General features: G+C 39.5%; 1 protein-coding gene across 6 annotated transcripts in view; it reads left to right on the top strand.

The window, feature by feature from the left end:
• Positions 1–27,298, top strand: part of TNIK (TRAF2 and NCK interacting kinase) — a 365,479-nt gene extending 338,181 nt beyond the window's left edge. For all 6 annotated transcript variants that reach the window (XM_058188113.1, XM_058188108.1, XM_058188107.1 and 3 more), the window contains 9 exons: positions 4,432–4,546; positions 6,427–6,597; positions 9,250–9,393; positions 12,415–12,549; positions 14,213–14,313; positions 15,918–16,067; positions 17,044–17,203; positions 17,869–18,008; positions 20,332–27,298. In XM_058188113.1, the coding sequence (XP_058044096.1) occupies positions 4,432–4,546; positions 6,427–6,597; positions 9,250–9,393; positions 12,415–12,549; positions 14,213–14,313; positions 15,918–16,067; positions 17,044–17,203; positions 17,869–18,008; positions 20,332–20,415 (1,200 nt within the window). In that variant the 3' untranslated portion in view covers positions 20,416–27,298. The remainder of the gene's footprint in view (positions 1–4,431; positions 4,547–6,426; positions 6,598–9,249; positions 9,394–12,414; positions 12,550–14,212; positions 14,314–15,917; positions 16,068–17,043; positions 17,204–17,868; positions 18,009–20,331) is intronic.
• The last annotated feature ends 658 nt before the right edge of the window (positions 27,299–27,956 follow it).

Genomic DNA, 27,956 nt, shown 5'->3' with positions numbered 1-27,956 from the left:
GATTTATAAATAAGGTTTGTATAGCTGCCCGTCTTATGTAACATAACCCAGGGTGGCTTACAAAAAAAGTAAAAGGATAGGAAGCATAAAAGCCAACAAAAGCCTTCCAGAACAGGGATCCCCAACCCCTAGGCTGTGGCCCACTATCGGACCTTGAGCTGTTCCCAACCAAGCCGTGGAAGTGGCAGGCAAGTGCAAGCCTGGGTGCACTTCCCAACTTGCACAAGCAACGGGCAAGCATATGCACTTGCATGGAACTATTCCTCTCTCACACACATACCCCAGTCCGCAAATCTGGAAAGGTTGGGGAATTTTGTCCAGGGATGGGATCCTACCAGTTAAACAACCGGTTCTCTGAGCGCGCATGCGCAGTTTCAATAAAATTGAACTTCTTCATTGCAAACAAGGAAAGGAGCAAGGAAAACAACTGAGGAGGGCCAATTCAATCTGCCACCCCTGATCAGCTGGGCTTCAGAAGCAGAAATAAAGGTCTGTATAACCCAGGGGTGGGCGGGCGGGTGGGTCCACTTTGCAGCAACAGAGAACCGGTTGTCTCTTGGCAGGAAGTGGGAACTACTGGTTCAGGCGAACCGGTCCAAGCCGGGAGAATCCCACCACTGGCTTTGTCCCAGAACATTCAAGCACAACATAGTCCCAAAATGAACTGTAGAGCTTCCATGTGCTCCAAACTCACCACCCCAAAGCTTGTGGGGGAAAACCAAGACAGCTTTTTGGAAGGCCAGGAGGAGAGTGGCCTGATGGATCTTATGAGAAAGTGTGTTCCAAATTGTATGGAAGTTGTTAAAAAGGCACACTGTCTAGGTGTCACCAACCCCAGTAACATTTAAGGGAAGGGACTTGGAGTCAGCCCACTCTACCAGACCTAGTGAAATGAGAAGATGTCCCCAGAGAAAGGTGGCCCACAAATAACCTAGCCCTGTGCTATCTAGGACTTCATTCAATTGCACCTGGAAAGAAATGGGAAGCTAGTGTAGTTCACAAAGCAGTGGTAGAAGAACATGGGCAGATCATGGGGTGCTCAAAATTACATGTGTCTTCTGTACAAGCTGTAATTTGTAGATGGTCACCAAGGGCAGCCTGTGTAAAGTATGTTGCAGTAACCAAACTAGGATGTGACCAGGGAATGAGTTTCCCAATAAATGCAGAATAAATAACCAAATCAGAGAAATTGCAAACTTTAGTGTAGTTAATGAGCCGTGGTGGCGCAGTGGTTAGAAAGCAGTACTGCAGGCTACTTCTGCTGACTGCCAGCTGCCTGCAATTTGGCAGCTCAACTCTCACTAGGTTGACTTAGCCTTCCATCCTTCTGAGGTGGGTAAAATGTGGGCCCAAATTGTTGGGGGCCACATGCTGACTCTATAAACTGCTTAGAGAGGGCTGTAAAAGCACTGTGAAGCAGTATATAACTGCTATTGCTGTTATACAATTCCGGCGCTGCCATTAAGCTGTGATGGGAACAAATTTTGAAATTATTAATATCTTTTTTTTTTTTTTTTACATTTATACCCCGCCCTTCTCCGAAGACTCAGGGCGGCTTACAGTGTATAAGGCAATAGTCTCATTCTATTTGTATATTTTTACAAAGTCAACTTATTGCCCCCCCAACAATCTGGGTCCTCATTTTACCTACCTTATAAAGGATGGAAGGCTGAGTCAACCTTGGGCCGGGCTCGAAGCTGCAGTAATTGCAGGCTTTGTGTTCTTAATAACAGGCTTTACCAGCCTGCGCTATTCACCGGCCCTTCTAGGGATTGGGATGAAATATTTGGTGAAATGCTCCTTCTGAAACCCTTTTGCTTCACCCATTTCTTACTCTGCTTTTTTTTCTGGAAATTTAGATGGCAGCCTCCAAATTCACCCTTCATGTATTTTAACAGACTCTGCCATGATTTGAGTTATACGTAGTAGGCTAGGTAGTTAGTTATTCAGTGTAATGTAATTTCTGATTACAGGTAGACTCTACATTCAACCCCATTGGAATAGAGTTTCCCTTGATAAACGAGGCAGTTGCACCCGATTTTCATGATTTTTTTTGCCACGGTTATTAAGCGAATCATATGCTCATTAAGCAAATTTGGCTCTTCCCATTGATTGACTGCTTGTCGGAAGCCACCACGTGTCACATGACTCCGGAACATGGCAACCCACATTTTGATCATACGACCCTGGGTTTGCTGTGACAATCATAAGTAACATTTTTCAGTGCCGTTGTAAATTAAAACTGTTGCTAAATTAATAGTTGTAAGTCAAGGACTACCTGTACGGCTTTTATCCTGAATTGCAGGCATGGTGGTGGATGGCAGTGGTTTTTGAAATAAATTCTAGGAAAAGGAATCTAATAAACCTGGTGAAAAGTATTCCCCTCCCTCCCACCCCTTGCCGCTTCCTATTATTATGACTCCTAATAGAGGTCATAAATATACCAAGCCCTGGATAAACAGCACACAGGAAGGGGGGGAAAACGGAAGAGCTTAGCCCCTGCATAAGCTTTGCAGCTATCAAAAGGAATGTAGCAGTGAGATTGTAGGGAGGTTGCAAAAGGAATAGAAGGGAGAATAAGCAAACAGCCAAGAGACAGCCAGGGAGTCCGTTTATAGCTAATCTCATAAATGGCAGTTTAGCTCTGATGCCAAAAAAAAAAAAAAACTTGGGAAAAAGGGATTTCAGATCATTCAAAGAGACTCCACCTTTGTGAATTCCTTTATGTCGATGTGAGTTAGAAATTCCTTTGGCAGCTTCCCCAAAACTATCATTAAAGATACTTTGTCGAATTCTGTGCAGTTATTGCTTCCTTGATCTTGCCCAACTCTCAGACTTGGTCATTTCCTTCAGGAGGAAATCTTTTATTTTTGATTTTGGAGGCAAGCAGGGCTGTTTCCAAGAAAATCATCCAAACACTATGATTTTTTTACCTTGATTTCCTGTTTATGTATACACACACGCACACAAATGCCCCCACCCACCCCAAAAAAAACATACAGGTATTCCTCAACTTACCATTATAATTGAGACTGCAAAATTTATCATTAAGTGTCATGGTTATTAAGGGAGGCATCATAAGACCACACTCGATTTTATTGCCTTTTTTGCCACGGTCGTTAAATGAGACATTCCATTGCGACCTTCTCTGCTGGCTTCCCTATTGAGGTGGCTTGATCGTAAGTCACTTTTTTCAGTGCCATCGTAGCTTCAAACCTTCATTAAACGAATGGTTTGTAAATCAACGACAACCTCTATCCCCCTTCTTTTTAAGTAGCCTCCGATTAATACATTTGTTTTAGGCCACTTAACATTGGAAAACAAAGAAATTAAACATGGCAGAATTCCTGTCTTTGTGGGAGACACTTAGGAGGGTGCGCTTGTTTTCTGGGACTTGGGGAAGGAAGAGAATTAGGTGATGTACTAATTAGGAAAAAGGAAAAAGTTGATATGGGCACTTATAGAGGAAGAGGGCAGAATACTGTCCCATTTGTTTTCAAGAAAATTTGCAGCTGCTGATCTATATAATTCCTCCAAAATTGCACTTTTATCACCCATGTCTCTGGCAGGTGCAATTTGAAGGTATTGTATGTTTCATAACTTTTCAACCCTCTGATGTTGATTACTGTAAAAATGTAGGATTCAACTGAATCGTCAATGCTAGCTAGAGATATATGGGTTATATAAACTATGCTAGCTTAACATAATGCCAGCTTGGTGTAGTAATTAAGGCACTAGGCTAGAAACCAGGAGACTGAGTTCTAGTCCTGCCATAGACATGAAGCCAACTGGGTTTGACCTTTGATCAGTTTCCCTTTCTCAGTCCTAGGAAGAAGGCGATGGCAAACCACTACTGATAAAACTTTGACAACAAAACTGCAAGGTCTTGTCCAGGCAGTTGTCAGGCATCAACACCAACTCAAAGTTACACAGGCGCACAGAAATGCACAATGCTAAACCTCATCTGGTTTTGCAAAATTGTACCTGCCCTGGGTTTTGAATGAATCTCTTCCAGGTTCCACATACAAGAGTTCACACACGCGAGTGTAGCCACCTCGGCTTTTTCATCGCCTGATGAAATCCAACTGAATATATCAGATGGTTCTGCTGCAAAGGATGATTAATTATTTTGCCTCTCCAAAGAGACAGTCCAAGTGATGCTTATTTGATCATGAAGCATTGGAGTGGGGAAAAAATGCTAGCTCTCTCTGCTATATGAGCCACAAAGGGTCATTTGCGCATGTAATCACCACTAGATGCTGCAGGAGTGAATTATCTATACCATTAAAGTAGTCCTTAAATGAAAATTCCAACAAGCAAACCTAGATCTGCACAGCTGGGCATAGAAGTCATTGTAACACAAGGATACCATGGGTGATTAGGGTGATGATGACAACCCTATGAATCATTTCTGTGTTCTTCCCTTTATAGTACGGCATGGGGAGCAGTACAAAAGCTTCTTTCACCCCGTTTGTGGACACCAGAGTATATCAGACCTCTCCGACTGATGAAGACGAAGATGATGATGAAGAATCCTCTGCTACAGGTACATTTATTTAGCATATGGCATGAAATACATGGATGAGTGGTGCAGTGGCCTAGAGGTGGAGCTCTCGCCTCACAATCAGGAGGCTGTGGGTTCGATCCTAGGTAGAGGCAGATATTTCTCTGTCTGTCTGGGCACAGGTGAGATTATATCTGCTGAATATAACTCCGCATTGGTGACAGGAAGGGCATCCGGCCAGTAAACATTCAGGTCCATTCAATTGCCCAGACTCCACCCCGCAAGGGATTATGGGGTCATTAAAAAAACAATGGTGGCATGAAATACATGGATAGCAGAAGGAAGGATATAAGGAAGGAACACATAGTGAAATAGTAACAGAGTCGGAAGGGGCCTTGGAGGTCATCTAGTCCAACCTCTTGCTCTCACAGGAGACCTATACTATTTCTGATAAATGGCTGTTCAATCCCTTCTTAAAAGCCTCCAATAATGAGACACCCACAGCTTCCAAAGGCAATTCCACTGGTTATCTATTCTCACTGTTCAGAATTTTCTCCTTAGTTCTGGGTTGCTTCTCTCCTTGGTTAGTTTCCACCCATTGTTTCTTGTCCTGACTACAGGTGCTTTGGTAAATAAATTGGACCCCTCTTCCTAGTGGCAGCTCTTCAGATTTTGGAAGACTGGTATCATGCACCCCTGGCCTTCTTTTCACTAGGCTAGGCATACCCAGTTCCTGCTGAGTGATATGATACACCTACAATGGAGATATGTAGTCAGTTTTGTAAGTTATAAGAAATTAAGGAGGTTATACATTAAGTTATAAGTGACATTTTAAAATTCGTCGGTTCATGAAAATAAAATAAGGGTTCTATATATTAATATCAGCTATATCACTGTAGGTAAAGAATTATTTTCCAGCCTCAGAAGGATGGAAGGCTGAGCTTTGTGCAGAAGCACAAGCACCTTCTTGCACATGGAGCTCCATTCATATGAGTGGAGAATGTGCATGGATGCTGCTTGCACAAATGGAGCTGGGCACGTGTACTTGCCACTCACATAACCCTCCCTGCCCCGGGCTGGCCCAGGCCATCAAACTGAAAAGGTTTGGGACCACTGACCTACAGGATTGTCATTCTGCCTGTTTTTATCTCAGTTGGCACACTTTGAATCTCAACTAAAAAGATCATCTTATGGGAGCCAGATGGTCCATCTTCTTGGTAGCTGCAACTTCTCTGTGGGAGAAAATGCCCCTTGGTGTCCATATAGCTCCAGTCCTGTTGGGCTTCTATAAAGCCATAAAAACTACTTCTTTCTATAGACCTTGGAATAGAGTGGAATGATCAGATCCCTGATGGTATCTGATAATTGATGGAAAATGGCTTATCCTCCATGATGTCTAGTATATTCTTCTGCTGATTTTGTTTTTTTGTTATTTTTCATTTTTATTTTTATTTAATGACTTGATCTTCTTGTATAAGCTGCCTAGAGTCCCTTCCTGATTGAAGCACCATATCAACTGTCAGGGACGGAGGGAAAGAAAGGAAATCTTCAGAGCTTCAGAAAATAACTGCTTTAGCAAACGTGACCAGATGCCCTTTGTCTTTCACCTCTTTCAGTTTGGGCCAATGTTGAAACAAACTTTTGAGCTTATTCTTAATGTTCAAGAAAGTTTATGGAGGCACATTTGGGTTAGCACTGCTCTTTGGTTTGTAGCATACCAGCTTTCCCATTTTTTTAGTTAAAGAGAATTTATTAAAATGTAGATAATTAAGACAACAAGACATCCAGGTACCGTACTGAATGCTATGCAACCCTAGACTTGTTCCATTACAGAATCGTGCAATTAAAATCTGATGAAATCCTTCAGTTACATATTTAACAAAGCTGCTTCTGTGGTGGTGGTGTTTTTTTCTCCTTTTCAGCATTATTTACCAGTGAGCTGCTGAGGCAAGAACAGGCCAAGCTTAATGAAGCAAGAAAAATTTCTGTAGTAAATGTGAATCCCACCAACATCCGTCCTCATAGTGATACCCCAGAGATCCGAAAGTACAAGAAACGCTTCAATTCAGAAATCCTGTGTGCTGCTTTATGGGGTATACATTTCATTATTCATGTAAATAGTAGAAATGAAGTCTGCATGATAAAAGAGAGGGGACAAGAAAAAATACTTATCAGAAGATAATAGAATTTAGCCCAGTGTTTTTATTGCAGTTCTGACTGGATATGTGGAAATGAACATGCAAATGTTAAGTCGTTAAGTAGACCATGACCATCTGTGTCCATCAAGCCTAAGCAAAGGCTGTTTTTATGGTTTTACTGTTATTGCAGTTGGAATATTTGCAGACCATATATTTAGTATAATTTACATTGAAGTAGAATTTCCTAAAATTGGCAAGAGCTGCAATAATTATAATTCCTTGGCTTGGAGTAAAAAATGAAAATAGTTCAATACAGCGGTCTGTTCAAAATCCTAGCCTCTTTCTACAGCAATGATTGTATAAAATATATGTCCCCCATAGAGATTTTAATGTGGAAATAGTAGTCATCAGGTTAAGAAAATATTAGAAAGAAAAGAGTATGAGGGGACATTGGTGCTCTATGAGCTTGGCTGTTTTCTTGCAAACGTTTCATTACTCAAACTGCACTGAGGATGTTATCTAGTTTGGGTAATGAAATGTCTGCAAGAAAAAAACCAAGCTCAGAGCACCATGGACCCCTCATTTCAACTCTGAGCTGTAAATATTCTGTATCAGAAGAGAGGATGGCAGCTTGAAGTAGTAAATTCCGTATGAGAGAATGCAATTAGACGTAAGAGGAATTCAGGCATTCTCTTCCTGAAGCAGCTGAGTTGCCTTTGGTTAGCAGGTTACATGAAGATAGTTTCTAAACCAGCTTCTTGTTTAGCCTGTTATCAAGTTAGCTTGGTTCCCAGTCACTGAAGTTCCCCATCTAGGGTAACAAATATGCATATGCTGTAGCAACTTAGTTCACTTTAGTTCTTCGTATCCTCAAAGGGAAGATCTCTATATGTATGCATTTTTTCCTGGCATAATTTTTATATAGCAGGAGGACCTAAGAACCTCCATCCTACACATGCCCTGCCACACATATATACCTTTACCACACGGTTCATACAACAGTGCTTTTGTTTGACTTTGCTTTCTTATAACTTTGCTTCCTTCTCAGCTACATAATGGGTAGCATCTCATATGTTTCATCCTCCATCACTTCTTTCAACAACATCATTAGAACTCAAATTCTTCTGGGCTTTTCAAATAAAGCTCAGATCCATTCAGGAAGTGCATCTAGAAGGTGAAAATATTATATTTCAAGTGTAGAAAAATCCACAAATGATGAGTGAAATTACAAATAAAATTAAAGTAATTACCAGAGTGGCTAAGCTTGTGGCCATATATCTTAATATATAACAACAGAGTTGGAAGGGACCTTGAAGGGCTTCTAGTCCAACCCCCTGCCCAGGCAGGAAACCCTACACCATCTCAGTCAGATGGTTATCCAACATTTTCTTAAAAATTTCCAGTGTTGGAGCATTCACAACTTCTGCAGGCAAGTCGTTCCACTTATTAATTGTTCTAACTGTCAGGAAATTTCTCCTTAGTTCTAACTCCTTAGTTTCCACCCATTGCTTCTTGTTCTACCCTCAGGTGCTTTGGAGAACAGCCCGACTCCCTCTTCTTTGTGGCAACCCCTGAGATATTGGATTGTTTATTGGATTGATATTGGATCTTGATTGTTTAGCCATTGAACAGTGGTGTCAGTGGCATCAAAACTGAATTAAAGGCACATATACAATCAATAAATCTCTTAGAAAGGATTCCTAATTGAGGGAAGGGAAGCTGCATGTCTTGCCTTTCAGATATTCTTATTGTCAGCGTTCCAAGGAAAAAACCCCACTCCAAGTAAAAACTCTGAAGCAAGCATCTTTCAAAGTTGTATTTACTAGGTTAGGTAAACTGGCACATCTGGGAAAACTCGAATCCGAGAGATCCGGGTTTTCCCTCAGTAAATCGAAACCCCCAAGACCATCCCCTGACTCCACAGTCAGTCACATGCTTCAATCGCCAACTGTCCCATCTTGAGACAGCACTCCAACAACTCTTTCTCCAGATGCAGGATCGGCCTGACCTTGACCGACAGGAAGAATGTTATTATGTCTAATGGCAACTCCTCTACTAAATCCCCCCTTCCTACTTTCCCGCACATGAGAAAGTGGCAGCACGGAAGCTTCCGGCCTAATATGGCTTCCAAAGCTGAAACTTATATGACTTTCTTTCATTTGTGATCATAGGCCAAACTGACTGAAATCAAGGAAGACTGGACGACCAAAGCTTTCCTAATTTCTCTTCCTAAGCAAATGAAGTATATAGCCAATAGTGAGATCCTTGGTTCAAATGAATAAATTGCCCCTGCTTAAAATGGAAACAGATGTTTCTAATTATACTGTTTATTCTAAATACCATTCATATAAACCTCCGGATTGCAAAAACTGTCTTGAAGAGACAGTCTTCCCCCATTTTGCCTCATGGGATGATGAGCTGTTCCATATAAGATCATGCATTTTATAAAAACAATAAAAAAATGTTTCCTAAATATTACTTTCATCCTTACAAAAAAAATTGATTTGTTAGTTAACTGCAGTGTTGCAGCTGTATCTTGATTCCCTTATTTTGTCATTGTTGACCACAATTTTTGTTTCATCTCCTTCTTTCCCTTATGTTCTATAGGTGTAAACTTGCTGGTGGGAACCGAAAATGGGCTTATGTTGTTGGATCGGAGTGGACAAGGAAAAGTGTACAATCTGATCAATAGGAGACGGTTCCAACAAATGGATGTGTTAGAAGGCCTCAATGTCCTAGTAACTATCTCAGGTATAGTCACAAGACCACGTCATGCTTCCATTATGCTCCTGGTGTCTTCCAAGCTTGTAATTCCATCTGTAGTGAAAGCCAAGGTATATTTTGCAGGATTCGATGAAAGAAGCCAGTAAGATTGGAACTGGGTCATTTTGTGTCAGCGATGACTAGCATAGGTTTAGACTCTAATAGCCCTTTCATTCAAACAAGAACAGGATGGCAGTTTCACCATGACCATCCTGTGTATCCTTCAGTCTGTTCCGTGCCCAGAAGATGAATTGGAAAATCAAGCCATTGTCAGATGGAAGCAGTAGATGTACAGTGTCCCATAAGCTACAGAAACAAACAAATAGTAGGTTTTTTTTATTTCATTAACAAGAAAACAGGCAAGATATATTCACACCATGTGTTAAGTCATTGCATCTGACCTCATTTAAGTTCAAAAGTAGCATATGGTGACACACGATGTGTGAAATCCTTGAATCAGTTCAGAGGGACCTGTTCAAATTGATTTGCTGATTTAGAAGATTCAGTATGGTCAAATCACCTTCTAATGGAGCCCTTAACTCTAAGGTGTCACTAGTGGATAGCTTGGCCTCAGCACTCACCCAGATCATATTGTCTCTTCTCTAAGCTCTCTCCAGAGTTCTGAAAGATTCTGCTCCCAATATGTCTTGTTTCTTTAGTACTTTTATCAGGGTTTCACCCTTCTGAATTGCCAAAATGGGATCAAAAAGTATTCTAGAAAAGGAGATCTTACGCTACTAACCCATTTGGACTTTGTGTATTTTACTGATAATTCTCCTTGCTCTCTCTCTTGCTAACTTTAAATAGTCATAAAATTGATTATATATTCATAATCACAAAGCAATATATAATTTTCTGTAATTTCTGTTCACTAAAGCAGCAATAGCCAAATGGTGCTATCAGGATCCATGACCATTGACTATGCTAGCTGGATCAGAAGAGTGTTTTTTTTTAAATATAATTTATATGAGAAATTTTGATTGCAATATAAAAACTAATATAAACTAAACATAAAAAGAAGAGGAAATATAGTCTTCACTAACATTGATATAGTTTTCACTAAATTCTGGCTCCATTCTTCAAAGATCTCTTTTAATATTTCTGATTTTTTAAAAAAATCTTTGAAATTCTGTATGTTCAGTTTTAGTTGAAATCAAGAACAGGCTTCTATTTTTTTCCCTTCTGTTTAGAGTCTTTAGTCTCCTCTTGTGTCTGGTTTCTAAAATTATAAAGTAACCCATCTTTGTTATGGCTTACAATAATCAGGATAACAAAAATTAATCTATTTCCAAGGATAAGCTATTTATTTTTATAATTAATTCCAAAATCTTACAGTGACAATCAGTATTTCAAATTTATCTGGATCCTTAATCCATTTTATAACTTTCTTAGATCAATATTATGTTTAGCTTTTTCTGTTTATTTCAAATTCTTTAAGTTCTTAAGCTTATAATTAATTTTCTGTTTGTTCAGAGTTGAAGATAAACTGGCCCAATGAAGGTTTTTCAAACCTTTCATTCCAAAGACCACTAATAAATTTAAGATGGTTAATAGGCAATTTCCAAAAGTAAAGAGAAAGTGAGGTTAGTGTCTTTTAAAAGTCTTCACATGGTTGCAAGCAAGAGGATTAATCCCTTTGGCCGTCAGTGCTCACACTTATGAAGAACGATTGTCCTTCTCTGATTGTGTGTAAAGTAGCTATCTGGAATACGGTTTGAAGCTTAACACCTCAAAAATCAAGATCATGGTTGTCAGCATACAACCCATTAATTTACCACTGATAACTTCAGAAGGAATGCCACTATAAAAAGTTGAAAGGATCACGTACCTCAGTTCTAATTTACATGAAAGCTGGAACATGACCACTGAAGTAAAAACAAGGATAAAGAAAGCTGGAACAGCATTCTTCAAAATGAAAAAGGTCTTCTGCAGTCACGACATAAGCCTAAGATTGAAAATCAGGCTTGTCAGATGCTACATCTTTTCTATCCTGCTCTACGGAGTAGAGAGTTGGTTTCTGACAGAAAGCCACTTGAAGAGACTAGAAGCATTTGAAATGTGGATTTACAGGCGGCTGTTACATATAAGTTGGGTTGACAAAACCAGAAATGAGGAGGTGATAAACTGCCTGGGAAAGCCAAGGGAAATCATCAAAACCATAAAAAAAGCGAAAGAATATTTTGGATATGTGATGCGACACCCAGAAAAATACGGCATCCTTCACTTAATCCTCCAAGGAAAGATTGAAGGGCAAACGAGATCCAGACAAAAGAAGAACATCATGGCTTCAAAATCTAAGGGACTGGTTTGGACAAAACTCAGCAGTACTTTTTCATGCAGCTGTTGATAAAAATAGGATCACTAACATGATCGCCAATGTCCAAGGATGGATATGACACAAGAAAATAAGAATCTCCCATCCTCTGTTTAACTGGAGAGATTCTAAGGAACTTATCAACCCCATCAGTTCTTTGGTCTTTGCCATGATCATCAGCTACACTTTCACAGACATCTTCAGTTTGCCATATCTCTTCTGGAGGACTTCACCATACGATCCCCAGAAATCAGAAGCATGTTGATGTGTTTAATAACTGGAGGGCATCAGTTTCGCTTGTCTGTAGTAGAAAAGCCAGCAGTGTCAATTTTTAATATATGGTGATAAAATATTTTAGTATTCAGGAAGACTAGCACAAGCATATTGTAATGTTCCAAAAGGATTAGTCCACTTGCGTGAGATAGATAAGAGAGTAGAAAATAAATACAGAATGAAACAAGCACTCCTCCTGTTGCATATGTGTACTGTGGATTTTTTAAAAAACAGTTAATATCCCCCAAATTAACTTGCTTGAACAGAATAATGAAACAGGAAAAAGCAAATGAATTAAACATATTGTCTATAGTTGGTGGAATCTATCTATCTATCTATCTATCTATCTATCTATCTATCTATCTATCTATCTATCTATCTATCTATCTATGATAGAAAAAATGAGCTACATGTCTCAACAGGAAAGAAGAATAAGCTTCGAGTTTACTACCTTTCATGGTTAAGAAACAGAATATTGCACAATGATCCAGAGGTAGAAAAGAAACAAGGCTGGATCACTGTAGGTGATTTGGAAGGCTGCATCCATTATAAAGTTGGTAAGTATAAAACAGTTACACAAATACTGGTGGAAGCTCTCTCGTGTGCACAGCAAGTAAACTCATAAAATCAGTATTCCTATCACATAAGACCCATGCAAGTCCTGTGTAGCAAACTATGTTCTTGGGGCATTGATAACAATCCCTAAATCTTCCGTAGAAGCCTTGATGTGGCTAATGCCACAATTGCAGAAATAGTTTTCTGAAACAAGATGGATGGTGATGTACAGTGGTGGGTTTCAAATTTTTTTACTACTGGTTCTGTGGGTGTGGCTTGGTGGGCGTGGCATGGCTTGGTGGGCGTGGCAGGGGAAGGATACTGTAAAATCTCCATTCCCTCCCCAATCCAGGGGAAGGGTACTGCAAAACCCCCATTTCCTCCCAATCAGCTGGGATTTGAGAGGCAGAGAATAGATGGGGATGGGACCAGTCAGAATTTTTACTACTGGTTCTCCGAACTACTCAAAATTTCCGCTACCGGTTCTCCAGAATTGGTCAGAACCTGCTGAAACCCACCTCTGGTGATGTACTACACTTCATAAATTATCTTCTACCTGATTCACAGGACATACTATTTTGGGGGTTGAATATGCACACATTAGACTTGTTATGGATTGGTTTGTGTTCCAGTGTCATTTTCAATTCATGTATGTAAAATTGGACTGTGAATGGAATAGGCAGGCATGGTCTTAATTCCCCAATTTCCCTAAAATGTTAGTCAACAAATGGATTTCTTTGTTCTTGTCAAGTAGTTGAAAGCATTGCACTAGAACCACATCAAGGGGTTTTTTTTGGGGGGGGAGGGGAACTGGTTGATTTCAGTAGACTTACCTTGCTTTGCGAAATCAACTGAAGTTTATTGTAAATCAATTACTTTCATTATCGTGAACAGTATTTTCTGCTCGCCCTGTTCTAACCTTAAATCATATATTACTCACTGAACAAATGTAGATAGTCCTCCACTTAACAAATAGGTTATGTTCCAAGAATCTGATTGCAAGTCCATTTTGTTTGTAAGTCCAACTAAATATAAAAACATGCACAACACAGTTCATACCTTAGATAATTGTCAGGTATGCCTCAATATCTAATGGCAATGGATGACCGAATGGGGTAGAACTCAAAATGGCGTACATTCAGCCCCTCCCCTGCCCCAATGTGCGAGATATGTATGCAGCACACTATAAATTAACCCCTTCCCATATTTTCCTACTTTCCGGGACCTTCTAAATTGGGGTTTTCAACAGGTTTGTTCATATTGGTGAAAGTAATTCAAAAGTTTATAAGAAGGGGACTGTCTGTATTAAAGATAGTATTACGTGCGAAGTTACTTTTCCCAACTTAAATCCAGTTTTCTTCCAGATACCGCATGCCTTTCTTCAAACGCCTGCATTTGTATTAATTGGAGTTCTCTAATTACAATAAAGGCTCAAAACATGTTGCCACCTTTAATTTGCTTGAGATATGGCAACCATATGAGTGACAAATAGACAAGAAAATTAAAATGGTTGCCTTTATGTGTAAAGGGTAGTATCCAGGCTTATGAAGAAGCCTGATTCTGATTCTCTGTGCTCTTTTTTTTTTTTAAAGAAAATGATTCAATTTTGTATTTCAGTTTATGTAAATAGGATGTTTAAAATTTTTAGCTTTATTTCAATTTTAGTGAAATATGAGAGAATCAAGTTCTTGGTGATTGCCTTAAAGAATGCCGTAGAGATATATGCTTGGGCTCCTAAACCTTATCACAAGTTTATGGCATTTAAGGTATGTTTTGTGTTACCAAAAAATATCACTACTCATACATTTATTGAATGTTTTTTGCCGATAAAAATATCTGTCATTCATTACTGATATTTAGCTACCTATAGCAAATAATGACTTCAACTCATGCCCTTGGCAAAAAAAAAATTAATACCACATCAGTAGAGCTGCTTTTCTTATCCACTGAAGTTCTTAGCAACCAAATCTGATTGTGCCATTATTAAATTACTAGCTGTGCTCTGACTGGAGACCATGTTTGATGGGGCTGCATATATATGTGAAATGTCTGTAAGATTTAACACTGCCGTATGTCCTGGATTTTATAAAGATCGCAGTCCACGTAGTTAGCAAATGGATATAACATTTAAGTGATAGCTCCTTCCATCTTAGGACAAGAGGTAGGATGGTGACTCAAGCTACTCTGCTGCCTTCGACATGACCTGAGTTTAACTCATAGAATCATCTGTTACAATGTCCTTCCTATTGAAGACTACTTCAGCTTCAATCACAACAATACACGAGCACACAATAGATTTAAGCTTAATGTGAACCGCTCCAATCTCGATTGCAGAAAATATGACTTCAGCAACAGAGTTGTTAATGCCTGGAATGCACTACCAGACTCTGTGGTCTCTTCCCAAAACCCCCAAAGCTTTAACCAAAACTATCTACTATTTTTTTTTAATTGAAAAAGTTTTACAATAAAAATTTTTTTTAACAATTATCTCCCCCCTCCCTTCCCCCCTTCCCCACTTCCCTTCACCCTTCCCCCCCCCACCCCGAGACTTCTCAGAGTAAAATACAGGGTATAACATCTAAAAGCATACGCTAGAATACTACAAAAACCATAACCCATAATCTCTTCTCTCCCTTTGCTCCCTTAACTCCCCTTTCCCTTTTAAACAAATACACAAATACAATACATTTGCTACAATCAGTCATAAGCTATTTGATACTTTTTAGTCTGATACTTATTTTGAATATAATCAATCCATTTTCTCCATTCTACTATATATCGTTCTTGTGAATAATCTTTCAGGTATGCAGAAATTTTTGCCATTTCTGCCAAATTTGAAACTTTGAGTGTCCATTCTTCAATTGTAGAAAAAACTATCTACTCTTGACCTCACCCCATTCCTTAGAGGTCTGTAGCATAAGAACACCAACGTGCCTACCGTTCCTGTCCTAATGTTCCCTTTGATAGTATTCAATTTCATATAGTTATTACATACTTATGATTATATATATGCTTTATATTGTATAGTAATTTCATGCTTATGCTTATATATACTGTTGTGACAATTAAATAAAATAAAAAAATAAATAAAACAATCCGTGTACATCCCAAAGAGGCCTAATGAGTATATGGAACAATTTTATAAAATTGAACTGTTACTTTTTTTCTGTTTGTTTCCCCTTTCTGACTTTTTGTAACAATTTCCTCTTCACTAAGGAATTTAAAAGCAAATAAATAAGACATAGAGGAGCACATTTTTAAAAGAAGAATGTCAGACTGTCACTTTTTGCCACTGAATCCTAATTATTAGGATATTTATTTACTAATTTTGCATCTCGCCCAAAAAAATTCATTGAGGGGATTTTAAAAGTCTTTTGCAGATCTTCAGCACAAACCGTTGCTTGTTGACCTCACAGTAGAAGAAGGACAGAGGTTGAAAGTCATCTTTGGGTCACATACTGGTTTTCATGTTATTGATGTAGATTCAGGCAATTCTTACGACATCTACATACCATCTCATGTAAGTCTAAGGCTGCTCTATGGTTACTTTTGTGAATGGGATAGGCAGGAAACCATAATAGTCTGATGCCGTTTAGCTATAATTATTAATGATTGAATCTGTATCCTCTGGAAAGTCTTTGTTTCGGTCATCAAAAGAAATAATTCAGCTGTAGAAACCTCTAGAGCAGTGGTTCCCAACCACTAAGGGGTGCCGTGAGATCTTTTGAGGGTGCCGGGAACTTTTGAGCTACGGAGATTTTAAATATCTATTTCCTTATAAGGGTGCCGGGAACTTTTGAAAGGCTTTCCAAGGGTGCCTCAAACAAGAAAAGGTTGTGCCTCAAACAAGAAAAGGTTGGGAACCACTGCTCTAGAGGGTCTTTATGATAGCTATAGCTTTGGAATGTCCTGCTGCAGAAAACTCTTTGTCCTATTTCCATTTATAGCTACATAATTTCTAACGTTGAATGCTGCTGTTCAGTGCTGCTTCCATTTTTAACTGAATTGGATATTTAATTTTGTTTTATTATTTAAAGAATATTTTTGCCCACAAAATGGCTATGAACATGTCTTTGCAAACTAGCAGAAAAGCATATCAAACATAAAATGCATTTAAGCAGAACCACTTAAGCTAGAATATTCCTGCTCATATTAATGGATTTAAACATGAATATATCCAAGTATGTGTCTCAGATATTAAACAGAGCTTAATTTGAGCCTGAGCCGTAAAAAGCTTCCCGTTATTCCCAGAGCTCTTATACTTTGCCAGCCAAGTTTTGATAAACCTTCTGTCTTATTGGTAGACTACAGCATAACTCTGGCAAGCTTGTCAGAAGACATAGCCAATGTGCAGTCCGTAATCCTGGAAGCACATATAATAGCACTGCACAGATGATCGCTCTGCCTATAGTGACCTATACCAAAGCAGGTTGGCTTTTCTTACCCTGAAAATGTGACTTAATGCTGGTTTGGGGGATGTTCTGTTCTATACACAGATTCAGGGCAATATTACACCTCATGCCATCGTCATCTTACCCAAGACGGATGGAATGGAAATGCTTGTGTGCTATGAGGACGAAGGGGTATACGTTAACACCTACGGACGCATAACAAAAGATGTGGTGCTCCAGTGGGGAGAAATGCCCACTTCAGTGGGTATGTCACTACTATTACTACTACTACTACTTCTCCTCCTCCTCCTCCTTCTCCTCCTCCTTCTCTTTAAAGATAAGATAGATTGATATATTTAGAGTGAGGTAAGCAAGAATTATGCTGTCGAATTGTGTTGGACAAGACTCTTAAGAGTCCCTTGGACTGCAAGGAGATCAAATCAGTCAATCAATCCTGGCTGTCCTTTGGAAGCACAGATACTGAAACTGAAGCTCAGATGCTTTGGCCACCAAATGAGAAGAGAGGACTCATAGGAAAAGACCCTGATGTTGGGAAAGATTGAAAGCAAAAGGAGAAAGACATACAGAGGATGAGATGGTTAAATTGGGTCTTCAATGTAGCAAGCATGAATTTGGGCAGTGGAGGATAGGGGTCCTGGGGTACTAGGGTCTATGGGGTAGTGAAGAGTCGGGCATACCTTAGCAATTGAACAACCACAAAGCTAAAATTAGCTATTTTTCTGTATCTTAATGATGGAACCAGGATGCTGATTGATGTCTTGAACTTCGACCCTATGATATTTCCATTGTGAATAATAATACCTCCTACGGAAGCTATTTTCCAGCTGTTTTTAATCAGAATATATTTCTTTATATTTTATATTTTACTTTATGTTTATGGGTTGTCTTGTTTATTTGTTTTATGACAAGCCTATATTCACTCCAATCAAATAATGGGCTGGGGTGAGAAAGCTATTGAGATACGATCCGTGGAGACAGGACATTTAGATGGAGTATTTATGCACAAGCGTGCCCAACGGTTAAAGTTTCTATGTGAAAGAAATGATAAGGTAAGTCTATTTTCAGGACTCTTAACTGCTTGGAGTGATTTTTCTCGAATCAGCGTGGATAACCTCCAGACCCCAAGTGTTCTAATTCATTAGTTCTACCTGATTATGGGAATTTTAGTTTAGAAGCATATGTTCTGTACTAACATCTGGAGGAGCCAGAGGGTCCATGTCCTTCTCCCCAAAACTGCACACTTGTTTGTTCTGAACTTCTCCAGATGTGTAGATTTCACATTTAGAATTCTCAACAAAGAGCTATGCTTGATGGGGAATTTTATGTTCTGAAGATCTTAATCCCTTAAATCAGTGATGGCGAACCTATGGAACGCTTGCCACAGGTGGCACACAGAGCCATATCTGTGGGCACGCAAGCATTGCCCTAGCTCCAGCCAGACAGCTGATTTTCAGGTCGTCCAGGCCTACCGGAAGTCGGGAAACTGGCCTTTCCAGCCTCCAGAGGGCCTCTGGGGGTGTAGGGAAGGCTGTTTTCGCCCTCCTCAAGTTCCAAGAAAGCCTCTAGAGCCCGTGGAGGGTGAAAAACGGGCCTTCCGGGCCAACCAGAAGTCAGGAAACGGGCCATCTCTGGCCTCCAGAGGGCTTCTTAAGGGGGGGGGAAGGCCATTTTTGCTCTCCCCAGGCTCCAAGAAAGCCTCTAGAGCCCTAGGGGAGGGCAAAAATGGGCTTACTGGGTCCACTGGTAATCTTTTTGCCATCGCATGCCAAAAGCAGGGGGAGCACGAGGGGTCATGCGCGCATGTACAGGGGGTCGGGGGGGCATTGAATTATGGGTATGGGCACGCATGCGTGCGGCTCCCCCCCCCCCATGCTACCCCCGCTTTTGGCACGCGATGGCAAAAAAGTTAGCCATCACTGCCTTAAACGTTCTTTAAAATAGGCTGGTTTATCTGCTTCGTTTATTTATTTATTTCTTTATTATTATTCACATTTTTATACTGCCCTTCTCCAAGGACTCAGGGCGGTGTACAGCATAGATAAAACACAAATACCAAAAATTTTTAAAAATACATATTTTATCATTAAAAATCTAATTCAATAAGCTGAATATTAAAATTAGTGTATAAAATTATAAAAATAGAATAAACCCCGTTAAAACCCCACTAAAAACCCTCGATTAAAATTAATCATTAGGCCAGCCCTGCTTGATGAAAGAAGAAAGTTTTAAGCTCGCACTTAAAGATTGTTATTTAGAAGGTATGCTGTAAAAATATAAGAGCATCCCCTGCTTCCAGGTGTGAGTCAATTCAGAGTCTAAAATTCTGTAATCTGTGTTTCAGTGTTGCATGGTTGCTAAACAGACACATCTGAAAAGCTTATTTTGCTTAAAAAAATAGCAGCAAAGCTTTTTTTCCCTTTCTAATAAAAAGAAATATATGAAAATCTGAGTACCATTCCACACAAAGAAATATTTCTTCCATGTATCGCACAACATTCTGAAAACATCTCCTCATTCCATAAGAGCTCACATTTTTCACACAATGTGGACTCACAAATAATTTCCAAATTTGAGAAGTAAAACATCCAGAATTTATTTTCACAGCATAAATGTATTTAAATCCTACTGATAGCTCTCACACCCAAAGTAAGCTTGTATAACCCCGGTCATTGAAAGAATCCAAAGGACTTCTATTATTTTATCAGATTCTCTGTTCAAAAAAGTATTAACAAGAGGTGGGGGGAAGTATCTTTTTAAAAAAATAAGCACCCCAAAACCCAGCCCTTCTAAAGAAGGCGAAAATCCTTGCAATCATCTTCTTCTACCCCAAACCCAATTTACAAAACATCACTATTCAATAAAGTAATCGATATAATTATAGATTTTGCATTTATTTCTCTGATATCTATGGAGATTTTCAATCATCCTAGCCATGGTTGTCCCAAAGGTGCTTTTTCCAAAAGGCAACTAGACTTCCTTGGGTTTTTGTTTTTTTCCTTGAAAACATTTCACTTGTCATCCAAGAAACTTCTTCATTTCTGACTGAATGGTAGGGAATAGAAGGATTTATGTTCTTTGCAGTCATCTGATAATTCTCACTGGTATAATCAGCCCTCTATCACATATTGTGTGGGAATTCTGGGAGTGTGGTCCAAAGACACGGAGAATGGTTTTAAAAACTTATACTGAGTTTTTAAAGATAAAAATAGCGGGCATAGTTGTTTAAATGAATGATCAAATGACGAAACTAAACAGACATGTTTAATTAAGTCTCTGAGTCCTTCTAATTAAATACAGTATATGTGTGGGAGGGAGGAAGGGAGATTTTTTTCCCCCATTTATATTTAATCAGAATGCTTTCTTTCCAACCAGGTATTTTTTGCATCGGTAAGATCAGGGGGAAGTAGCCAAGTATTTTTCATGACCCTGAACAGAAATTCCATGATGAACTGGTAATGAAAGGGCACGTGGTGCTTATATTGATGCCAAGATGTGTTAAATTTTGAAGGACATCTGAATTTGCAGAGTTACACTGTCAAAGCAAGCGAAGAAGAAGACATTGTGGATCCTGTAGCTTTCTTCGGTGATCACACTCTGCTCATGCAGCCACGTTCTGAGAACATGACACACTTTTCCCACAGTGATTTCAGAATGCAGGTTTCTTCAAGAACCCAAGAATGCCACCCTGTTTGAGCAGGAAAGGACCAATGCTGAAGAGGTTTAGCTGAATAAACCTCTCCGAGGTGTTCAAACTAAGCTGTGATAGAATCGGCTCTAGGGTTTTTAAAAATAATTATTATTTTTTTCCTTGATCCTGAGTTTGTATGAATAGAGACAGGTCTTAAAGTTAAAACAGAATATCTGTTTTAATAATGTCTGCCTATTAGCACCGATTATATAGTACGATGTAAGGCAGATTCCCCTGACCTGATGTCTTTTAGGTGTGGTGGACTAGAGCTCCCACGATCACGGCTAGCGAGCCAAATGGGTATGTTGGTTTGGAATGATGGGAGTTGTAATCAAACACATCTGTGTGGAGGTTAGGCTGAGAACTGCTGTTATAAAGTTATCACTTAAAACTGATGCAAGAGAGCACAATAAATGTACCATTTTTAATCTTTGTGTGAGAGGCCCTAACCATAGAGTGGCCACGTTTTGTAAACTCTTTTTGCTTTTATGGACATTTGTGTGGGGATTATTTTGTTGTGGTTGTTTTTGTTTTGTTTTTATTTTTTGCAAACAGGTCAAGATATTTCAGATAAGAGTATACGTGAGATTTTTGTCCCATTCTTGGGGAAATTTAAATGGCTAGACTCCTAACTTTGGAGAATATAAGATGATCGTGATAAGAGTTAACTTTTTGTCAATATTTCAGTTCATACTACTTCTTCCCCAGCCTGGCCATCTCCAGATGGGATGAGACGCCACCTCCCCAGATTCCCAGCCAGCAAGGTCACAAGCCGAATACATCTGGCTGATCAATGCTCTTCTTTATAGATCTTTGCATAATGGTGCTCATTGATTAAAAAAAACAAAAAAACAGCAGTGCCATTCTTGTTAGTCATTCCCACTGGTTGCCTTTCTCCAAGCTGTAACAAGAAGGTATCTCTAAATGGGAAGCTAATTGAAATGGGTTGTAAGATTCCAAAGATTGGCTAAAGAATGCCCCGAGCAGCTGGATACATAAGGCATCTTAATTCGGATGTGTTTGAATTCAAATCATACCTATTCTGTACAGTTGTACTTTACTTCGGGGGATAACGGGGCATGATTCCTTGTAGATACTGGTGTGTTTTATTTCTTCCACTAAAAATTACAGAGAGGTGACATCATTCCAATATTTCCAAGATGGAAGTCCCAAATACAGATCAGTATTTTTTAATCTAATGGTGTCCTCTTCTCAGTATAGAAAATCTTAAGAAAATATTCATCTCTCGGTACGAAGACGTGCAGGAGAAGGAGAGCGGATTAAAGGAGGTTTCATTGATCAGTTATCTGACATTTCGATTTCATCTTTCTGCCCTTCCCCCGTGTACCCATCTGTATAATGACCAACAAATGTGTAGAAGGATGTATGTTTTTCGTTTGAATTTATCTCTGTCTTTATATGCTTTGTTCAAATTATTTGTATTTTTAAATTAGTTATTTCCACTGTCTCCAAGCCTGGATTCTCCCCCCTGGTTTCTGGATATAACATAATTGGATCTGTTTTGCTATTTTTAACCTACCTCGTTTTATTTTTATTTCAGTTCCCTTTTCCTTATAGATACTCGGAGGGTTTAACTGGCCAGTCCAAGGAATAGCTGAGTATTCTGCAGAGGCCAGGTTTTTGAGAAGTGGAAAATTAACATCAAACTCTCCATTTCCATTCTTCCCCTCCTCTTTCAACCATTCCATAACTTCAAAATTTTGACGTCTATGCCAGTTGATGCTACTGTAGTCACAATGCATTGGTCCGTGAGAGCAGTTGGTCATAAACACACAACCATAAACACACACACAAACATGACAAGTCATCTGTCAGAGAGGCTACCCAAAATTACAGGAAGCCAGGAGCTCAGAACGTATTGCTATCATTGTGCATACATGAAGTTATGAGTTACAAGCTCAGTTAGTCTACATTACTCTTGAAAGTCATCAGAAGTCACTACTTCTCGGAAACAGGCTTTCTGGATAGGCATATGCAGCTAGATGGGAGAAATAATTGATACCTTTCTTAATGATACATTCCATCAGAAAAAAGCTCATATTTGTCATCCACATTCAACTCTATCTGGCCTAGAGAGATGATGGTGATAGCAGTGCTGGCTATATGTACAACCAGATGAACCTTTCAGGTTAAGCATGCTCTGTCACGTAATTGGTGCTTCCAAACTTTCTGAAGAGAGTGTTGCTGGGCACCTTTCAACTTCATACTGTTTGGTGGCTTTTCTGTAATAAAACATGGTGGAAGGAGTTGGCGATCATCTATGTCAGAAGATCTATGTCAGAGGATCTTGTTTCTTTCCCCTTTAAAGGGCTAATATACAGAGTCATAAGTTCAGACTCCAACATTGACACATTATCTCTGAGATGGACATTCATATCCACTCTGCATGTATTCTGAGCATCAAAGTTGCACTCAGTCCGTTTTGGCTAAGCTCACAAAGGGGTTAATTAGGATTCTTTCATTATGTTATTTAGTTAGGATCTTGCAAGCCTAACATTAATCCAACTTCTACAGATCAAATGATTAATTTATAGTCAATTATTACAACCAGAAAATGTCGTAACCTAATTTATAAAAGAGAGACAGCTTGATGTAGCGGCTCTTGGGCTAGAAACCAGGAGACCATGAGTTCTAGTCCTGCCTTAATACAAAGCCAGCTGGGTCACCTTGGGCCAGTCACAAAATCTCAACCCTTGTAAGGAAGCAATGGCGAACCACTTGTGAAATCTTGCCAACAAAACTGCAGGGACTTACCAAGGCAGTCATCAGGAGACTGACTCAAAACTGAGTCATCCAAAAACATCTCAGATTTAGCTCAACTTCTGGTTACTTCATGGATACACATCCATCTAGATTTCTTGACATTACTTGCTCATGTCTTCTATAGTCTTGGACTTTCCTGGCTTCCATCTACATATAAAATCTGTACTGATTTTTGTGATTAGCCAAGGTCAGCTAATGAAATATGCAAGTAATTTTAACAAGAGATGTTTATCTCTACATATTGCTACCCAGCCTCAAGTACTCTCCAGTACTCGGCCTCTTTGCTTTTGCCTCAAAAAATGATTTAATGGAATGATATATACTTTCAGAAAATGAAGTTCTTCACTTGCAGGATAATATGGAAAATAATAAAATTAGATGCTGGAGAGACCTAAAAGAACTTGTCTTAAAGGTAGAAAACAAATACAATCAAGCAAATAAGTGGCTGCTGAATGACATTCAGTATGTCTGAATCTATGGACATTTTCTTCCAATGGAAGATACAAGCAAGGCACTTCTGTTAATATAAAGATTTGCCCACCCTTTACCTTCCATTGTCATTGACCTAATTTTTTAATAGAGAGCTCAAAATTGGTGCTGAAAAAGGGAGGGCTCACCACGTACCAACCACCAGCACTTTTATAACTTCAGTGCTTTTAGTGTTGGCACCCAATGGAACTCTATTGAAAACCTAAGATAGAGGTTTCCATGAGTTTGCTCAGCATCGTGCCAATTAATGTATGGCATTCCACACAAGGTATTTGTGATATTCTAGAACCATCTCTGGAGCTATCCAGTCTCATGACCTCAGGTATCTTAAGAACCAAGTTGATGTTTTGCTGGTTCAGCTGCAATATCTCCACATTGCATCAAAAACTGTTCTTTTCATTGGTGTTCTAGTATTGGGGAGAATTCTGGATTAATTTTGTGTCCCACCTTCTTCCTTTTCCAGCCCCCAGATGTTCAGGAGGAATACCATTCTCTGTGTGTTTCAAGTTTAATGAAATGAACATGATTATGAGTCAGCTTCAAAACTCTTGTGGGGTGGGGGCATGGGACTAGAGAGCAGAAATAACAGGCAAGCAGGAATGCCGTCAGCACTGTAATAATGAACAATTGTTTGAATAAAGGGTTGCCAATGTTTAGGAACGTTGTCACTTAAGCAAAAGAAGTTATTGAAAACTTTAGCAGCATTTTGCATCTGACTAGGCAAGTACAACGAATCGCCCTTACACCGACCTGGTGTCCCCCTCCCATTGTAATCCCAAAAATTGCTGGTTTCAATTCAATGATGTATGAGAATTCTGGGACCAAACCATTTGGACTGAGGAAGACTTAATCCATGTTTACCATTTGTCATTCTTAGTAGCTGAAATAGAACGTTTCAGAAAGTGATCTGAGCTACCTAGTGTTCATTGCCAACTTGAGCAATCCAAGCTAGACAGCTTGAGGCCTAAGGTCCATTTTTGCAACACTTATAACATCCATGTAACCTTATCGGAGTACTCTTAAAGACATACCCATCTCTTTTTTTATCCCTGATTTATTGTACCATTACTCTTCCAAATTATGCCAAACATAGACCAAAATTACTTGGCCGGATCTGTTTTTTAAATGGCAAGAATCTCAATTGGAGTTCCCTATTCACACACCTCCATTCCTCAGTGCTCCTTGTGTTTCTTCCTTGCTGCTAAAATTTAGAAGGTCCCACAAAGAAAACAACTCAATATTCTATACATCAAATTGAGCAATAACATTTCCAACTCAGTTAAGTCTACAAGTGTAACTTCTGGGGACTGGTTTGAGTAAGAGCAAGTTTCATAACAACTGCCACCAGCTCTTTTATGTCTTTGCTGTGGTTACCTTTTAAACCAGAAGCTTCTTATTAAATTATGTTGAAAACACGAGTGAGTTGTTTGTGGTGGTGTTTTTTTTCCATTCAGAAAACAAAAAAAGCTTCAAGCATGGGGTTTAAATAATCAAAGCACAAAGGATGAGGCCCAAATTATCATACCATTTATTTATTTAGGGTGTGTAGAAAGTTAGCATCCACCCCTCTCCTAGAAGAATGAAATATTTTAGGAAATATTTAAAAAGGCAGAATATTGTATTTCCTAAAGGAGGAATGGAGAAACATGCTCTTGGAGACAGGAAACAGCCCCCAACGTTCTTAATAGCCCTCAGTAAATGTCAGCTCTTAAAGAGATACAGAACTTATTGAATGAAGCCAAGTATCTAGGTAGCTCTATCCATAGGCAAAACAAATACTGCAGGCAGAAATCCATTCAAGACAGGATATTTTGAAATTACCTGCAGCGGGGTCTGAACAAAGGTAGGATTAGCCCTCAACTACAATAGGAATTGTCCAACGCCCTTCACTGCATCACCCTCAGAAACTGCAACCAAACTTAAATCAGACAAACACCTAGAATTTGTACTTTGCCTATACAGCCAGCTATGACCCCTAGATAACCCCCACAACAGCCAATAGAATAATGTTCTTGCACATGAATAGGAAGCTCAAATGCAAAGCCCAAGAGAAGGTATAAACCAGGGGTGAAATGCTCCCAGTTGGGACCGGATTGCCCGATCCGGTAGCGATGGCGGGTGGTTCGGAGAATAGGTAGAAAAATCCCTGTCCACCCACCCACCCACCCTCATGCCCAGCTGAGCCATGCGATCATCAGAGGGTGGGGGTTTTTTTATTTTTAAAAGTGTTTTTTCTTCGGCCGAAAAAAATGCTTTTAAAAGAAAAAAAAAGTTGGCCACGCCCACCCAGTCACATTACCCCCACCAAGCCATGCCCACAGAACCGGTAGTAACAAATTTTACATTTCACCACTGATTCAGTGCCATTCAGTGCAACAGGGTGGATGGCTGTCTTGTAAATCTTAGATTTAAGATGGGTTGGTTTATCTGTATTGAAGTACTGTAATTTTATCCTTGGAATATTTGCTGTTATACCTAAATGGCATTTCTATCAGTGAATTCAGATGGAAATTGCAGAAGAAATGGGAGTGAAACAAAAGAATGTATCAGGACCCTGAAGCAAATTACAAACAGAAGCATACATAGAACGAGTGAACACAGAGACATGCTGTAATGAAATCAGGTTTAGTAGCCATAGTGTTGTGACCTAGGTAGTAATAAACTTAATCCATGGAAAAACAAACTTTATTCGAACAGCTGGAAATTACTTCATTCCCAGCGTCGTTCAACTCAAAGTAAAACAAATGCCTCCCAACACAAATTCTTCAGTTATCTAACAAACCTTGGTCCAATTAGGCAAACTGCCAAAGGCCCTTCCTGGCAAATGTCCAGAAGCCACAAAAACAAAGTCGTAGATGAAGCAGAAGACGCAGCTACAACTTTGTTTTCCGGCAAAGCTCAAATGCGTCTGCTTCTCTATTTTAAGCCTTATGGGAGGGGCCAATCATCTCTTGGCCCTACTCCTGAGTTGTCCTCTCTGCTTGAGCTACTCTTGCCTTCTGGCAGCTCTTCCCATGCATGCATTAGGAACAGGCTCCTCCTGTTCCTCTGCCTCGCTACTATCAGGCTCTGGAGTCCTCACTTCACTTCCCTATGGCCCTGGCCTCACCTCAGCCTCATCGCTGTCCGACTCTGTTGCCAGCTCCATAGGCTGCTGACAGACCACAACACATAGTGTATTGAGCATTAGTTGGAAAAGAAAAGCAGAAACTTTGGGAAGTGGAATAGCTTGAGGGAGAGTGCAGTTGGTCGGCACTTGGAACAACAATAATTTAAACGCTCTGCAACACTGCTTTCCAAGTCCTTCTTGTGATGTATAAATGTGGTTATTTGCTCTGTTTTTTTGAGCTGACAATAAACGAAGTGACTTTTGTCTGAGTATGGTCTGTTCCTAAGTTCCTTGCAAAAATAAAACCACACACAAGCAATTGTAAATAAAGAGCAGATAACCAACAAATAGACCTTGCAAAAACAAATCTCCCTGGAGCAAATGAGACTTTGGACATCGGTTTTATATGATTTGCATAAGTACTTCATTTGGAAAATCTTCGTTTTGGGAAGGAGAGGTCATTGTCTTGTACTTTCTGAAGCTGATTCCACTTTCTGTAAATATCTCGGGGTAGGGATATAACAAATATCCAGGAACCTTTTCTTTGAAAAAAACCTGCTGAAATGAATAAAAAACAATGGGAGGCACATTCTGCTCATCTTATAAACATGTTGACTGAAGACACTAATGGAATGGGCTACTTGTTTAGCAGCATTTTCAGGAAGCGAAGACTTCCTGAAAATGCTCGCCTGTCTGGAACCCACACCTCATTTCGGACATTAATACAATTAAGCGTGTCCAGAAATATTTTACAAGAGTTCTCCACTCCTCTGATCACAACAAAATACCTTATGCCACCAGACTTGAAATCCTGGGTTTAGAAAATTTAGAACTCCGCCGCCTTCGGCATGACCTGAGTCTAACTCATAAAATTATCTGCTACAATGTCCTTCCTGTTGAAGACTACTTCAGCTTCAACCACAACAA

Source organism: Ahaetulla prasina, chromosome 6 (genome assembly GCF_028640845.1).
Source record: "Ahaetulla prasina isolate Xishuangbanna chromosome 6, ASM2864084v1, whole genome shotgun sequence".
NCBI lineage: Eukaryota > Metazoa > Chordata > Lepidosauria > Squamata > Colubridae > Ahaetulla > Ahaetulla prasina.
The sequence above is the reverse complement of the archived record's forward strand: the minus strand, read 5'-3'. Positions and strand labels throughout refer to the sequence as shown.